The sequence below is a fragment of the Mytilus galloprovincialis genome, chromosome 3 (genome assembly GCF_965363235.1).
Source record: "Mytilus galloprovincialis chromosome 3, xbMytGall1.hap1.1, whole genome shotgun sequence".
In the NCBI taxonomy this organism is placed as follows: Eukaryota; Metazoa; Mollusca; class Bivalvia; order Mytilida; family Mytilidae; genus Mytilus; species Mytilus galloprovincialis.
The window spans coordinates 57,218,890-57,235,823 of NC_134840.1; the positions used below are offsets into that span (position 1 = coordinate 57,218,890).

Sequence of the window (16,934 nt, forward strand, 5' to 3'; positions counted from 1 at the left end):
AAAAAGATCAGAAAAGGACCGTTAGAGAACAAAATTAAATTCGCGTCATTCATATAATGTTCTCTTTTTACTACAAATACGGTAACAACCCATAATGTTATGAGATCATCCAGACGAACTATTTGTTATATTAATGCGCGCATAAACAAACTTACCTGTAAAGTGCATAAAATATTTCGACACAAAATATCTATCTTAAAAAAGTTTAAATATGCATATCTACACAGATTATACTGAAACTAGAGATTTGTACTAGTAGATTAAGAAAATGTAGTGAAATATCGAATTACAACTAACGCCGATCACGCACTATATTTCATTTAATCGGAAATTACAGAGTCGGTTCCCGCAAATCTTCAGCAGCCAAAAGCCGGTTGTGTTTACCTTGCTCTTGCGTATATTGAAAGGGATTTAAATTTTGCTAGAAGGGGACTTAGACAGATTATTCAGGTAATGTATAATGTCTTCTGTCAATTGAATTTTGCATCGTGGCTTGAATATGAAACTTGCAGCAGTGGGAAAACCGGTGCCAATATTTTCAACATGGCGGTGATGTATCGATGAAAAATGATAAACATGTTGACCCGAATAGTAGATCTTTGATCAGTTTTTCAGGAAGCAGGTAAAATTCACCCATATTTAATAGCTATACTGGATAGTAATTAAATGTGCATATTGCGTTTAATTAACGTAATCAACAAGTTGCATTCCGATACTTCCATCACATCACAGTATGTAAGATGTTGAATCAGCTTCACAATCAATGATTTAGTGGATGTAAGCTTCTGAATAGATAAAGTGTTAATCATAATTGAACCAGTCATTGTTACTAGTAATGTTGAGTGATCATATGCAAAAGGACTAACAATATTTTCGTGTTGTGATGGGTTTCTTTATTTCAACATCTGCTTCTGTGTTTTGATAGCTGGAAGAACTTCAGGATACCACTACCAGCGATTTATCTTTTGGATTGCATTAACTCTGGATATATTTTATCTTCTACATATAATCACCAAACGTGTGAGTGAAACTTCACTTTTGCAGTTGCATATCTTGTATTCATCTTGACCAAATCAGTTCAGTTTAGATCTCAATTAATTTATTATAATTGTAACATAAGATTAACAGTAGTCTCGGTCTTTGCCATATATTATAGTAATATGCATAATATATAGAGTAATCTGAAATACCATTTTAATTATTGTAAGTTTGTGGGTTGAACTAAGCATTTCGTTTACCTATAATGTTTAAGAAGGGCAGCAAAAATTGAAAATAAGAAACCTTGTAATATATCTAAAGCAAAATAATCTGAATCCAAAGAAGATACTAATCAGTTAAAGTAGATTGTAATCTTTAATAAAATAGTTAAATTGTAATTATTTTAAGCTGTGAGAAAAGAGCCTTCCATTTTAAGAGTAAAAAGAATTGTGTATTCAAGATTCAAGATGCAAGATCTGTATCGGTTTTAAACAAACTGGTGATTCCCAAACTTCCTGACAACACAAAGTAGCACGGAGTTTTGTCTGATTTTGTTAGTGAATTATGGACCCAGGATAAGTTTTTCAATGTGATTGGACTATTGAGGGCTTTGTTACAATAATGTACAAATGTATATTTAATAGTACATGTGCATTGGTACTTTACATCGCAATAATTACTGAAATATATTAGTAAATCGTTGTTTGTTTTCTTCAGCATCTGACAGTGAAGTATAGAGTTAATGAGTACTGACAGAACAATTATTACACCATGTACATGTACTTATTTAAAACCAAATATACATCTACATACAAGCATTTATTATTATAAGTGACTTGTTTTCTGTTTGATTGTTATTTTTAAGTCAAATCAACTGATCTTCTCCCTAAAATAGTAGAAATTTTATAAACTTTTACAACCTTTTTATACTGTGATTTTAAAGATATCATCTGCTTAATTACTTGCCTATTTTTGAAGACCCTACATGTAAATGTATGTTGAGCTCTAGACATGTTGTGTACATTTATCTCTCATGTTGGGTTGCTACATGTATATATGTTTAGATTTAATAATTGTATAATGTTGCCTTTATCAACATGTATACTTTGTAAGCATGAATAACAATACCTGAACTTGGTGTAAATTTTGTCACTTCATTTGTAAGAAATATATTTAACATATTTGGGGTCACCTTGACCTACCTTTAACTCCAAAACTTCTTTCTTTGCATTCGTGTTTAAATTAAAAGCAGACACCCTTAGAAGTAAAAATAGTGCAATAATTGATGTGTGTCTACAAGTACATTATCTTGCCTGAAATTTCATCTGAAACCTGAGCTGATGAAGTATTTTTGGTTTCCATAAATTTATGATAATTATATGATAAACTAATTCCGGGCTGCACTAAAAACTATTTTTAGCTACTGGTCCAATAAAAATTGGTTCAAATTTTTTTTATGTATATGCACAATGTATATTTATGTATTAAGGCTTGTTGTAATTACTTGTCTTTCAAAAATCTTGTTACTGGCTACAATAAGTTCACTGTCATTAACAAGTCAGCTCTTGTGTTTGGCTATTCAAGGAAGGATGCTAACTATTCATAATACTGCTACTATTGTTGTCATACTCAATTGTATATACAAAACGTACATGTATATGAAATACAATGGAGGTTCTTAATGGTGATGTCAGATGTATCTAAAAATAATTCCTTTTAGAATCAAGTGCTTTACTATCTTTTTTGCACTTGCATGTAGCTATACTGCTACAGCTAATAAGATTTGGATAACAATCCAATATTCCATTATTCAATGATCATATAATTTTTTGAGCTGCCTGTTCTGTTAGTATGAGTTAAGTGAAGAATATTTATGCAAGTTCTATCAAAAAGTCGGTGTTGAATTTCATATTAATATTTTATATTAAGGACATTTCTTTGAGAGGAAATTGAATTACAATCAAACATGTAATAGGTTACTTAATGTACTTTATCAGTAGATTTCCTGAAGTACTAGACATTTCCTGTGATGTAGTGTTCATAATTAGCTCCCTATAACTTTGATCTGAAGATTAAAGGCTAAACCATTTGATAATGAATTAATGTGTCACTACAAAGTATAAAGAACAAATTTTGTTAAAAAAGAAAAATGCTGTTTTTCTTTAAAGACAGAAAAAAAAAAATGGGTATGCATGTAAACTATACATATATATCTGCCATTTTCCATCCTGTATATATCATCATATCCTAGGTAATTTTACATTTTGTTCAAGATGGGATGGTTATAACCAGGTAATTTTACCTGCCTGGAATTAATGTTAGATGAACATAAAGATGATATTACGGTCCTAAAGTCATTCAGTTGCATATTATTGAAATTATCTCCTGAACAAGTTAAGATTGCAAATGACTTAACATACATTTTTATTTTGAAACACATTCACATGCATATAGATACATTGTATAAGAAAATGTGGTTAGAGTGCCAATGAGACAACTCTCCATCCAAGTAAGTTTTTAAATTAATTGTATAGATGTGTATGTTGTTAAACTTGATTGGGACATCATCACATGTACAATAAGTTGAGTCCATACAATTTGACTCCTTTTACACTGTGTTTAATTCTTGCCACAATAGAAGAAATCTAAAATAGTCAGTAACATGTACTCTGGTGAAAAATTTAGTCATTCAAATAAATACAGGTACTTTAACACTGAACAAGCAGACTGCTGTTTGGGTATATCAATATTACAGCTGAGTATATTTGATAAATGTATATGTACAGTACAGTACTTAAGGACAAATGTTAATGAGTTTCAATAATAAGTTGTACTGCACAAAAACAAAATGAATGTACAAATGTAAGTGTAAATGGTTGTGTACACATGTATATGTAGTATGTTTCAATTTCAATTTTGTGATTTCTATCAACAAAGTTTTATTTTGATATTTAACAGTTCATTTAACAACAAAGTCTCAGTTACATACTAATTTGAACTCGGAATAAAAGGTTCTGATTATGATCTAGATATACTGATCATTCATTATTTTGGCATATTTGACATTTTAAATTGTTTAAAAATTGATGTGTTTAATTAGGACACATACATGTAAAGTGTTATTTAAAATTTCATTCAATTGTTAACAAATTGTGAAGGATTTGAGTGAAGCAGATCTATGGGACACCTCAATTTAGTTAGATAAACTTAATTATAATTGATTTTGTCTAGATCATATGATTTTATTTTCAGGGAGTTGTGGCACCTTAAGCCACCATGACTGAAATAGAGTCCTACCAGAATAACACTGGTGTACGGTGGGACCCAGGCCAGATAGAAGATGACTTTGATGCTGCAAGTAATTCAGCAAAGTTGTTTGAGAGGTCCAGAATTAAAGCTCTAGCAGGTAACCTATTATTTATGATAAACTGATAAATGTTAAAATTCAAGAGATTTGTAGCAATACATATTATGTATGAGTTGTGGTACTGTTTTAATCTTACATGTAAAGTGCAAGGAAGTATTCTATTACAAGTCGTGTGACTTGTGTTGAATAAACTTTTGGAAAAAAATTATAGCTACAATGTATTTACATTCTGATTTGAATTTATAGGTGAACTTAAAACAATAAGTTGAATACCATTTGTATTTATGAATATTGTGTACACTTCATTGGCTGTTATTATGGTCTTCATAAAAAATCTCATTCATAAATTTAAAAGACCATTTACGATAACATTTACAAACAGGTAGTACTGATTACACTGTTGTATTTATAGTTATCGACAAAGGTGACTTTTCAGGTGTTCCTCCATGCAGAAAGGCTTGTGTTGTCAACTTACAAAATGTATTTTCAACAAGTCAAATGTCATTGTGTCTAGATCTGTAAAAGGAAAATTTGACCTTCAAAAATAAGTGTTTTTTTGATTGATATTTTTCTGTAATTCTACAATTTTAAAGTAGTTTAAATGTATGTATAGCGTTCCCTTGAACAAATTGTCCCAAGAAAGGAACAAAACATACTTTTATTTTGTTTTGATTTTTTATGGATCATTTAAAAAACATTTAAAATTTAATACTGAAGGATTTCGTTTTAACTTCGTCCTTTAACTGATGTTATAATTGAAGTAGTTTATGGGCCATTGCCTTTTTTTCAAGGTGCATATTTCTCACTTACTTCAATAATCATTTACATATTATAATAAACAAAAAAGCTCTCAAAATGTTCATTTGACATCTTAGTTAAATTTTTAATTTGTAGCAAAAACTTGCTTCTTGAAATATTTTAAGGTTAAATTTATGAAAAATATATAGCAAATCTGTAAAAAAAAAAAAATGATTTAGTTTTTTCCCCTTATGGATAAATCCATTTTGCTTTCATTTTTGTTGAAAGGTCCATGTGCACTGAATAAAATTATCATAATATAGCTTCATTATCAGGCCTTTCATTTAAAGGTGCTACCCATAACTTTACCAGTACCCCTTTCTAAACTTAAAAGTTACATTGTAAACCAAAATCAAAGAATTTTTTTAAAACAAAAAGTACCATCTACAGATATTAGAATATCTATAACCAGTCAACATAAAAGACATATAAGATGACGAAACCCTTTGTACACACAGACTAAAAATCCTAAATGTCACAGGATGTACTGTATTGTAGACCTGACTGCTTCTTCAAATGACGAAAACCATTATAAACAGATCAGTTACATTTGGTCTTTATTCACATGCTTATCCAAAACTCTGATAAGGGACATATTGACATGCATACATGTACATCCAAAATTGTGTACTTTGTATTTGTGTGAATTTTAATTTGTGTATCTACAGTAATAGGAAATGACTTGAGGAAAGTACTTGTATTATAATTTCCTTTTCCCACTGTCTAGGAGTTGTCCCTGATTTATATTAAGTAACTACACTTCAAAATTTGTAAATAGTACACTGACAGTAGCATATTGTATGGAGAAATACAAATGTCAGGTCAAATTATATCTGGGTTCCAGGAAAAGGAATATATCAGCAAGATCCGTCAATTATCAGGTAAATGTACATGTATACTTGTGTTCAAAGATTTTCCAAGTCTTTCAGATTTTGATAAATGCAGTTACTCATCCACTGTATACTTGGTCATTGGACACTTGAGGTCAAGGTCATTCAAGAAGATTTGAATTGTTTGTGTTAGATTATGTCTCATTGAGTTTTCCCACAAATATCTTTGTATTTATATGTAAATTTTATCTGAATTACTTTTAACCATGATTGGTCAATGAAGTTGTTTCTGAAATGCTCTTGAAATTTTTCTGCAATCCTGCAAGACATATATATGTTACTGCAAGATTTCTCTCCACTCCATTATACCCACCTTTGGTGCGTTTTAACATAACTGAAGAACATTTTCAAATTTTGCATTTAAATTTGAAATTGAAATTAATAAAAAAAACAAATTGTATTTAGATGAAAGAGAATCTGTACAGAAGAAAACTTTCACAAAATGGGTAAATTCCCACCTGATCAGAACAGGCTGCAGGATAGCAGATCTGTATATAGACTTGCGAGATGGAAAGATGCTGATGAAATTGCTGGAAGTGCTTTCTGGAGAAAGACTGGTAAGTTTGTACAGTCTACTGATAATATGTGCTAGTTTAAGAAAATGTGATTCTTCTCAGTATCTTACTGTAAAACCTTTTCCTTTCTGAAATGTCTTAACAGAAAGAAATGTTTTGCTTGTTTAAACCGCCATACTACAGTAAAAAAAAAAGATAACTATTGTTTATTTTTGACCACTACAGTAAAAAAAAAAGATAACTATTGTTTATTTTTGACCGTAACTTTCATTTAATTATTCACATTTTCTTGACAAAATTTGTATTGAATTGAATCTCTTTTGCTATTGCTTTTAATTATAACCTTTTTTGTAGCCAAAACAAACCAAGGGAAAGATGAGAATTCATTGTTTAGAAAATGTGGACAAAGCCCTACAGTTTCTGTATGAACAGAAAGTTCACTTGGAAAATTTAGGTGCTCATGACATTGTAGATGGAAGTTCTAGATTAACTCTAGGTTTAATATGGACCATAATTCTTAGATTCCAGGTATGTACTTATATAGACAATACTTAAAATAATGATGTGAACTCCAGTATAATATGTGGAGGCAGATATGTGATAACTAACTAGTGGAACATTGCATGTTATTTCTTGATGAATTATCATTTTACCTGTAAAATATTTTCATTGAACGCAGGGACCAAAGTCATTATTCAAATTAAAGCTTTTCATTTCTCGTTTAATATTTTATACAATAAAGTTTAAAACTAAAGCATAATTTAATTTATTTGCATCTTACAGAGTACATAACATTTTCAGTCACAGGGCCTTTTCAGACTATAATTGGTCAAATTACTAAAACGGTACCCAGCCATTCATAAACTTTATGGGTTTTCAATGCTGACTTTTAAATATTGTGTGTTTAGATCCAAGACATTACAGTAGAAGATGCTGGAGATACGAGTGAGACAAGGTCAGCTAAAGATGCCTTATTGCTGTGGTGTCAGATGAAAACTGCAGGATATCCCAATGTTAATGTCAGAAACTTTACAACAAGCTGGAGGGATGGTTTGGCATTTAATGCTATCATCCACAAACACAGGTAAATATGATTTCTATATTATGTTTCAAACACTTTCTTAGATGAAATATGATAAAAACAAAGTAAATGACAGTTCCCATTTGCCATCCATATAGGGACAGATAAACAGATCTGTTTCAACAGATGTCCTTTATTTGCATTGGCAATCAAATGAACTTGTCTGCCCATCTTTCCAGAATTCATTTTCACAGCGTGAGTCTTTAAAACAATGTAGTAAATTACTCAGGTGCTACTTGTAAAGGATTTTCTCTAATTCTTAGTGGATTTTTCATTTTTCTACCTGTCGATTATTTTTATGACCAATCTATGAGCATTATGTTTTCTGGTCTGTATTCATTCATTTGTCTGTCCCGCTTCAGATTCAAGTTTTTGGTCAAGGTAGTTTTTGATGAAGTTGAAGTCCTATCAACTATAAACTTAGTACACGTGTTCCATATGATATGATCTTTCGAAATTTCAATGCCCACTAAGGAGTTTTACCCAAATTTCATAATCCACTAAACATAGAAAATAATATGTTATTTAATCAACAGGTGGTTCATTTTGGTAAAATTTCAATTATGACTTCAAATATTCTTGCTTTCCTCTGAAATTCAGATGGGTTATGAAGTAATGGCGTCCATGCTAACTATTCAATGATTGTAATCTCCCCTGGGGCCATTTAGTATCATGTAAATATGATGCAACAGAAAATTAATTTTGTAAAGATTGTGCTATAATTTCTAGAAAAGACATTTATTTCATATTTACCCTGTTTACTGAGATGCTATATGAAATGTGTGTGTTTGAAGAACGCTACTATACATTAGCCAAACAAATAATTTGGATTGGATGTGCAAAATACCATTAGGTTTTTCAAATTCCCAGAAAATTTTAGATATTTAAACCAAATTGTGGTTCAGGGATCAGTGTCGAGATTTTGTGAAATACAAAAAATGATATCTTTTGAAATCAGATTAGATTTCAACTTAGTTGATAAGAAAAATAGCATGGAAAAACATAGTTCTTCAGTTCACCTGAAAGTAAAACATTTGGTTTGAACTTGTCAGTAAATGAGGAATATAAGGTCCCAGTTATGTAAAAAGTATTCTATTACTGTATTTCCCTAGACAATTGTTACATTGATCAATATGTTTTCCATGTATTGGATTTTTCTCCTTACTGTTAGTACAGTTGATGGGTTTTGTGATACATTTGATAGATGATAGGCTTGATCAGTGGGTTTATTACACATAAAGGAAATATCAACATAGGAGTTGTTGTTGAAGAGGGAAATCTTTGTTTTATCATCATTGTACTGACTCTTATAACTGTGATCTAATTCTGACATGGGTAATTAGTGATCTTTGTAAACATGGACAGGAGCCATTAATTGAATTGGAAATAGCAACATACTAATTTGCCTTTTCTCTGACAGTGTATTTTGAAATGCATTTATGAACATGTTGAAATATTGTAACCCCTTGAGCCTTTTCTACGAAAATTTGTTAAAAAATAATTTATCCAACAATCTTGATGAGCTAGGTAAAGGGGTATCTGTGTTGTGTTATAAATCTTTTGTAACATTTTTTTTCTAACTCTTTCACACATCTAAGAATGTTGGAGATGTGCCAACATTTTTGTGTACACATTTGAAGAAAATCTTCAGATGGTGAATAACACTGTAAATAAATTGAATGAATATTTTTCAGCAACCCTTTGAACTGAGGATACCCTTGTTATCGTAAAATTTTCAAACCAGATTCTTGATAATATTCTTTTTAAAGGGTACTTACAAGCATTTAAAGAGAAACTTCTGAACCCAAAGCAAATGCCTTTTTCATCATGACCTTCTCTTATACTGGTATTGCCTTTTAGATTACAGTGCACAAATTTTGCAACTTTGTCATTTTTTGTCTATGATCAATTTCATGTAACATTGGCAAACGGACATGGGAGAAAAGATATATGTGGGTGTTTGCATTAAGGGTAGCTTTATATTGATTTGAGTTTTGTTGAAACAGAATTAATCATCATGATCAGTGGGACAATGTACATGTAAATTCATGCAGGATGATTAAAAACGATTTTTGCAAATAAATCAGTATTGCAAGATTGAATGCTTTAATACATGTTGGACTTGAAAACTAGTTTTATTACTGTATGAAATTTAGAGCACCAGGATTAATTGTAAACTCTCACATTCCTTCCAATTTCTAGCAGACAGTCGGTAAACATGTTCAATATTTATAGATGTTTATAAACATGAGGAGTTGGCTACAGATTTGAGAGGTGAATTACAGAATGCCAAAAAGACGCTTTCAAATTATAACAGAAAAATCAATATTCTCGTAGAACAACAGTCAGATAATAGACTAACATACAATATTGATCATCTGGGCATATTCCCCTCGCTATTTTAGTCAGAGAGAAAATTATTGCTGACTAACTGAATTACAAATGAAGTGGAGGTTGTTTACTGTATAATCCTGTATGACTGTGCACTAGACTGTACATAGGCGTGGCTTATTGAAGCATGGAATCGATGTGCAATATTGACCTTGAATAAAGTACAGGAATATTATGAAATGATGATAGCTAAACAATTAGTTTAGCATTCGTAAATAATTCTGTTCATGTAAAGGTGTGGTCTGTTGAAGCGTGAAAATTTCAATGGTTGTTAGTATGCAAGTTGTCGATCACTTCAATACATAGAAATGTAAATTTGAATCTATTTCCTATACAGGATAAACTGTTCATTTATCACTTTGTATCTACAAAGATCACTGCATTTTTATTTCTATCTGTTTGTGTGTGTATGCCAGAGAGGTTGGGTTTTAAGATACTGTGGAATCATTTAGCTTTGTGGAGACTTGATTTCTAATGTGTTGTACATACAAGCGTTCAAAATGTACTGTGTAAAACATTAAAATTGGTTGTTCACCTGTACGCATGAAATCCATGAATATTAGTATCCCATAAATAATGATGAAACCATAATAGTGAAAGGTCATTTCCTACTGGTATTCAAGTCAGTCACCTGATCAAAAACCACTAAATGTTGTTTTATAAAAAGTGAATGGATGAATGGCCTGGGAGTATTTGAAGTGACAGGATAATTGTCAGCATAACATCTTAGACATTCATTTACCTTGTTCTATGACCTTATTTTACCTATAAACAATATATGTAGGTGTTAACTTATATTGATAGAATTTTTGTTGTAAGAGTCCAAATAAAAACTGGTTGATATACTTTACTTTGATTCTTATGTTTCAGGCATTTTCATACATGAGATAAAAATATATCTCAAGGGTTCATTTGTTGAATTTCCATCAAAACATTTCAAATAAATTTTTTTTGTAAGAGTCCAAATAAAACTGGTTGATATACTTTACTTTGATTCTTATGATTCAGGCATTTTCATACATGAGATAAAAAAATATCTCAAGGGTTCATTTGTTGAATTTCCATCAAAACATTTCATATATCCTTCCTGTTTGTAATTGTTTGTAAAGGATAATCTTGCAGCTGAAATAGACATTGTCTATTTCCCAAGTTACCATTCTTTTCAAGGATAAAAAAAGTATTAAGAGAAAAACATTTATTAAGTTATCCATAGCCTAGATAAACCTGTTACTGTAGAAGTAATTGTGAAGCACCTGATACTCTTATTAAAGTATGTAACATAACTCCACCCTTAAAACTTGTTCATAAGTCATTATTTACCATAAGTTAAGATATAAAAATATAGTTACTCCTAATATTTTGTTACAGAATGAATTATGATAGAAAGGTTCAACTAAAAATGTGCATCAGATTTTTGTAACCAATCCATTCGCCTAAAATAGTGTTTACATCTTCTAATTGTTGTATTAGAAATCAGTTTAAATGAATTTTTATCTTCTTTTCTTGAAGTCCACTTGTGATCCCATTCTTCTCTGATAAAGGGGTAAATCTGGAATCTATAAAGTAAACATATGCAAATCTAGCTAATAAAACAGTGATTTCCTAAGAGATTTAACCAAAGGTCAGCTTAAGTCTTGATCTTTATCTTGATGATTGACTAAAAGAATGATTCATTATTCAGTATTGATAGCTAGAACATTACATTCTACAACTATCCATGATCCCATGTGACCTGCTGAGCTCATAGTTGGAGTTTGACAACTTATGCCATGCCCCTTTAATTAACCTTGGCATGTAGCCCATATTTTCTCAAACTGAAGCCACCTGGTGGGGGATGCTACTGATAGATATCTGTGGAATGCTTCTTACTGTTTTGTAATTTAGTTTCCATGGTAACTGAATCATCCAGAGGGATGTGTCAATTACCAGAAATAGATGATTGTATCTTGTCTTGATACATGCCATCAGATTGTGTGCCAGATGTGGAGCTTTTATTTGATCTAATTATTTATCTTCCACATAACACCCAATAATAACACATAACTTTACTGATCATATATAATACCATAGTTGTGGTAATAAACTTATTAAAGGATTAGACATCATTTATTCAAGGAGTATTAATGAATAATGATATTAGAAATAAACCCTTGAAAGTTTCAATCTCTAAACCAAACATATTACATGTATCTAGTGGGTGAATAATTCACACTGTATAAATACACTGAATTTAGTAGTGTTTAATGGACTGAGACTACCCACTGGTGCAGAAATTTGACAAGTTGACGTGAAATATCAGATTTGTTATTTTGTAAATTTAAGAATGACATGTCAGTAGTGATGTATTTCTTTAGATGGAAGATTAAAATTAGAATTGTATAATTGAAATGAACATAAAAATGACAATGCTTTAGTTGCCAATTTAAGTTATTTTTTCATAACTTCACAATGCTTGAAAAACTGTGGAGGGATACCCATATGAAAAAGTTTATTTCATATATCTTGGTCTAATATCAGTGCTAAAAACATTTTGTTAAAGTTAAAAATACACCCACTTTTGTTAAGATCTAATAATTTCAGTTACAAAAAGATTGCTTTCTGAGATATTTATGATTTACTGATTACTAATAAATGCTGTGTACTGATTTACCACTTGTATGATTTCACATATTGTCAGCAGAACCTGTTACTGACTTAGAGGAGAAATATTGATAAATAACAGTTGTGATTCACTGCTAGGTTAATACAGAAATCATGTTGCTCAATTAACTTAATTTTAGAGAACTGAAGAAGGGTTTACAAGCAAGCCATTGATGATTTCCTTTGAAATAGATAAAATATATTGCCTTTACACACTGTTTCTATGATAATTTATTTTGGTTTGTAGATAAAAATCTATTGATAATGAGAATTAACTCTATGATATTTATGGAATGCTAACAATTAAATGTATAAAAAATCAGTTATGAGTGAGTTAGTTACACTGTTTGATTTATTACAATATGTTATTTAGATTTAAGAATATAAAAAAAAACAGTGTGTGATGCTTCAAAGAAGAAACAATAGGTTTTCTTTCTTTATGAGGTTGTAAAATCAATCAATGTGTCAGGCAACAAACTATACTGATGAATGAATCTTGGTAAGCAATTAAAATGATTAAATGTAAACAAAAAGGTGAGAGCAGAAAAATATACAGAAAGTAGACTACACAATTTAAATAAATTAGTGATTAATGTAAAATTTCTTTTATTTTCAGACCTGACTTAATCCAGTATGAAAAACTACAGAAATCTAATGCCTTGTACAACCTTAACAATTCTTTTGAAGTGGCTGAGGACAAACTTGGTCTTACAAGACTTCTTGACCCAGAAGGTAATTCAAAGTACACACTAGATAATACCTTCATGACAATAAATACATCTGGCCTAAATCCAGGGTTTATAAAATTATGACAGTTTGTAGTATAAGCAGATAGCGCTGTTTGATTTGACTGCAGATAGTCAATGTTGAGAATTTCAGATAAGCTGTATCTGTTGGAAAGGATTATAATGGTTAAATTTTCACCTTGAAATCATTTATCTTCAAATCAAAAGATTAATATACGAGTTCAATGCTCAATATTTCCGCATGAGGAGATTATATACATTTTCTATTACAATAAGTTGTAACAAGTTTATATACATCATGCAACCTGGTGCAGAAATCTGTGTATGCTGTAAAAAGCATTTACAAGTTTTTGCAGTGTAACAGGTGTTCAAAAATGTCCTTGAAATCAAGTTGGTGTATGAGTGTTCGTTTACTACACAATATATGTGAACAAGTAGCCAATAAAAATTTTAAAAAATATTTGTGCAGACACGAGATTGCTACTGTTTGACTTCTAAAATTGATTGATTGATAATTGTTGTTTAATGATACTCTCAGCACACATGGCTACATCATGAAGGTCATGTTTGCCTTTAAGAAGTTTTGTTATAATCCCAGATCTAATATTGATTGATTGTTGGTTGCTTAACATCCAGTGGCAAATATTTCATGCATGTTCTGGACGACCCAGATCTAATACATTACCATGCTAGTAGTTATATTTAAAAAAAAATTAACAGAAAAAATATAAATATTTAATTTCATTTCAGATATCAATGTTGAATTTCCTGATGAAAAGTCTATTATTACTTATGTTGTCACATATTACCATTACTTCTCTAAGATGAAGGCTGAATCTGTCCAAGGAAAGAGAATAGGAAAGGTGTGTGTCTACAGGAAGTGCAATACTTATTAGATTTAATCACCACTTGAGGTCTAGTTGAGATTTGCAGAATGATAAATTCAAATATAATACAGTGGAAATAAAGAGCGCCCCACCTTCCCCCAAAATAAACCAAAATTAAAAATATTGCATCATATTCATAAAAATTGTTAATGTAAATCACTAAATAAAATACTTAGTCACTGTAACACCACAGTCAAGATAAGAACTTTAATTGCAAATACCTCTGTTGTAGCAAAATCCAAGATAGTTCTAATGTCAAACGGAAATCACTTCTTAACATTTAATTAACTAACGGGAAGCGTAATATGGTTATCAATATTATGTAAAAAGGAGTCTTAACCAAAAGCATGATAAAGTTATTGATATAACATTATAAGGGGACTTAACCAAAAGCATGATGCAGTTATTACTATAAAATTAAAAGGGAACTATACCAAAATCATAATACAGTTACAAACATCACATAAAAGGTGGAATAAACCAAAATCATAATACAGTTACAAATATCACATAAAAGGTGGAATAAACCAAAATCATAATACAGTTACAAATATCACATAAAAGGTGGAATAAACCAAAAGCATAATACAGTTACAAATATCACATAAAAGATGGAATAAACCAAAAGCATAATACAGTTACAAATATCACATAAAAGGTGGAATAAACCAAAAGCATAATACAGTTACAAATATCACATAAAAGGTGGAATAAACCAAAATCATAATACAGTTACAAATATCACATAAAAGGTGGAATAAACCAAAATCATAATACAGTTACAAATATCACATAAAAGGTGGAATAAACCAAAAGCATAATACAGTTACAAATATCACATAAAAGGTGGAATAAACCAAAATCATAATACAGTTACAAATATCACATAAAAGGTGGAATAAACCAAAAGCATAATACAGTTACAAATATCACATAAAATGGGGACTAAACCAAAAGCATAATACAGTTACAAATATCACATAAAATGGGGACTAAACCAAAAGCATAATACAGTTACAAATATCACATAAAATGGGGACTAAACCAAAAGCATAATACAGTTACAAATATCACATAAAAGGTGGAATAAACCAAAATCATAATAAAGTTACAAATATCACATAAAATGGGGACTAAACCAAAAGCATAATACAGTTATCAATATTCATTAAAAGAGGACTACACCAAAACAAAACACAGATTTTTTTAATATTACATAAAAACGAATAACAGGAATCAACAAACAAAAATCACAGTATAAGAATTAGTCAACCACCACTACTCAACTCCTCAGGAAAAATAATGAACAGCACATGATCAAGGTACTAGCCTGACTTCGTGCATGCTCACAATTTGTTGTCGAACAATTTTAAGTAAACTATTAATTTACCTCATTGTTTATTAAGGATAGAATTAAAAAAAAAAATTAAAAAAAAATCATAGAATGAATTCCCTTTCCTATTTCACTTCTAAATTTGTTCAGCATTTAATAAATTTTCTGAACACTTTTTTTTTTTACAGGTAATTGATAATGCACTGGATTCTGACAGATCTGTCCAAGAGTATCAAACCTTCACCTCTGATCTCCTGGACTGGATAGAACAGACCATTGTTATTCTGAATGACCGACAGTTTGCCAATTCTATGTATGGTGTTCAACAGCAGTTGGCAGCCTTTAATACCTACAGAACCAGAGAAAAACCAAAGAAGTAAGAATGGTGTGAAGAGATGAAATTTATTAAAGCATAACTTTGTTTTACACATATTTATATTTAATAACAGCAGAAGTTAGTCATATAAACAAATCCTAACTATATTTTTGATTAGGTTATAATAGTATATGATTGGGAAAGCATCACATATGATTTTTAATTGTCCTCAAATATACTGTCTTGTTTATCAGTGCATCTGGTATTTAATTTACTTTGCCTGTGTTTTCTTTAGGAAACCAAAATACCAAATAAAAGAATGTTTATACTTGTAGTAGCAACAACTGGGTCACTGATCAAATTTGGTTAGTCCAAATTTTGAGATCTGACTTCCTTGGCTTACTAAATGGCATCAATTGACTGACATCAGTCACTTTTTGTTGACTTGTAAACAAAATTTAATGCATTTTCTCACTTTGTTCTTTTAGGTTTGATGAAAAGGGAAACTTGGAAATAATGTTGTTTACTATCCAAAGTAAAATGAGAGCAAACAATCAGAAACCTTACCTTCCCAAAGAAGGTAAACTGATCTCTGATATCAACAAAGCCTGGGACCGACTAGAAAAATCAGAACATGAAAGAGAACTGGCCTTGAGAGAAGAATTGATCAGGTAAATATTCATCTCTAGATTAAAATTTTTACATAATATATGTTTCTGAGCCTTGAATTCATATAAAAATATAGAGATTTGGTATGATTGCCAATGAGACAACTGTCCACCATAGTTCTAATGAAGTGGATAGTTGTTAGTGTGGAGATTATGTTATGGTTATAGGAAAACTCACTGAAGGATGGTTATAGTCTGCAAATTAGAATTGTGCCTTGGATCAAAGGTATCTAAGAATTACTCTTATTTACCATTAGACTTATTAGTGACGCTTCTAAGATGACATATAAGAAATTGATGAAGTTTTTGCTGAATGCAATCATT

At 30.4% G+C, this 16,934-nt stretch overlaps 1 protein-coding gene across 15 annotated transcripts in view; it reads left to right on the forward strand.

Annotated features, from left to right (window-relative positions):
• The first annotated feature begins 309 nt into the window (after positions 1-309).
• Positions 310-16,934, forward strand: part of LOC143068420 (spectrin beta chain-like) — a 47,202-nt gene continuing 30,577 nt past the window's right edge. For 13 of the 15 annotated variants that reach the window (XM_076242444.1, XM_076242449.1, XM_076242450.1 and 10 more), the window contains exons 1-9: positions 310-450; positions 4,231-4,384; positions 6,439-6,590; positions 6,903-7,076; positions 7,457-7,632; positions 13,277-13,392; positions 14,157-14,269; positions 15,815-16,002; positions 16,431-16,613. In XM_076242444.1, the coding sequence (XP_076098559.1) occupies positions 4,255-4,384; positions 6,439-6,590; positions 6,903-7,076; positions 7,457-7,632; positions 13,277-13,392; positions 14,157-14,269; positions 15,815-16,002; positions 16,431-16,613 (1,232 nt within the window). In that variant the 5' untranslated portion in view covers positions 310-450; positions 4,231-4,254. Of the gene's footprint in view, positions 451-601; positions 623-911; positions 1,021-4,230; positions 4,385-6,438; positions 6,591-6,902; positions 7,077-7,456; positions 7,633-13,276; positions 13,393-14,156; positions 14,270-15,814; positions 16,003-16,430; positions 16,614-16,934 lie in introns of those variants that run through there. The other 2 variants (XM_076242446.1, XM_076242445.1) reach the window with 2 other exon arrangements.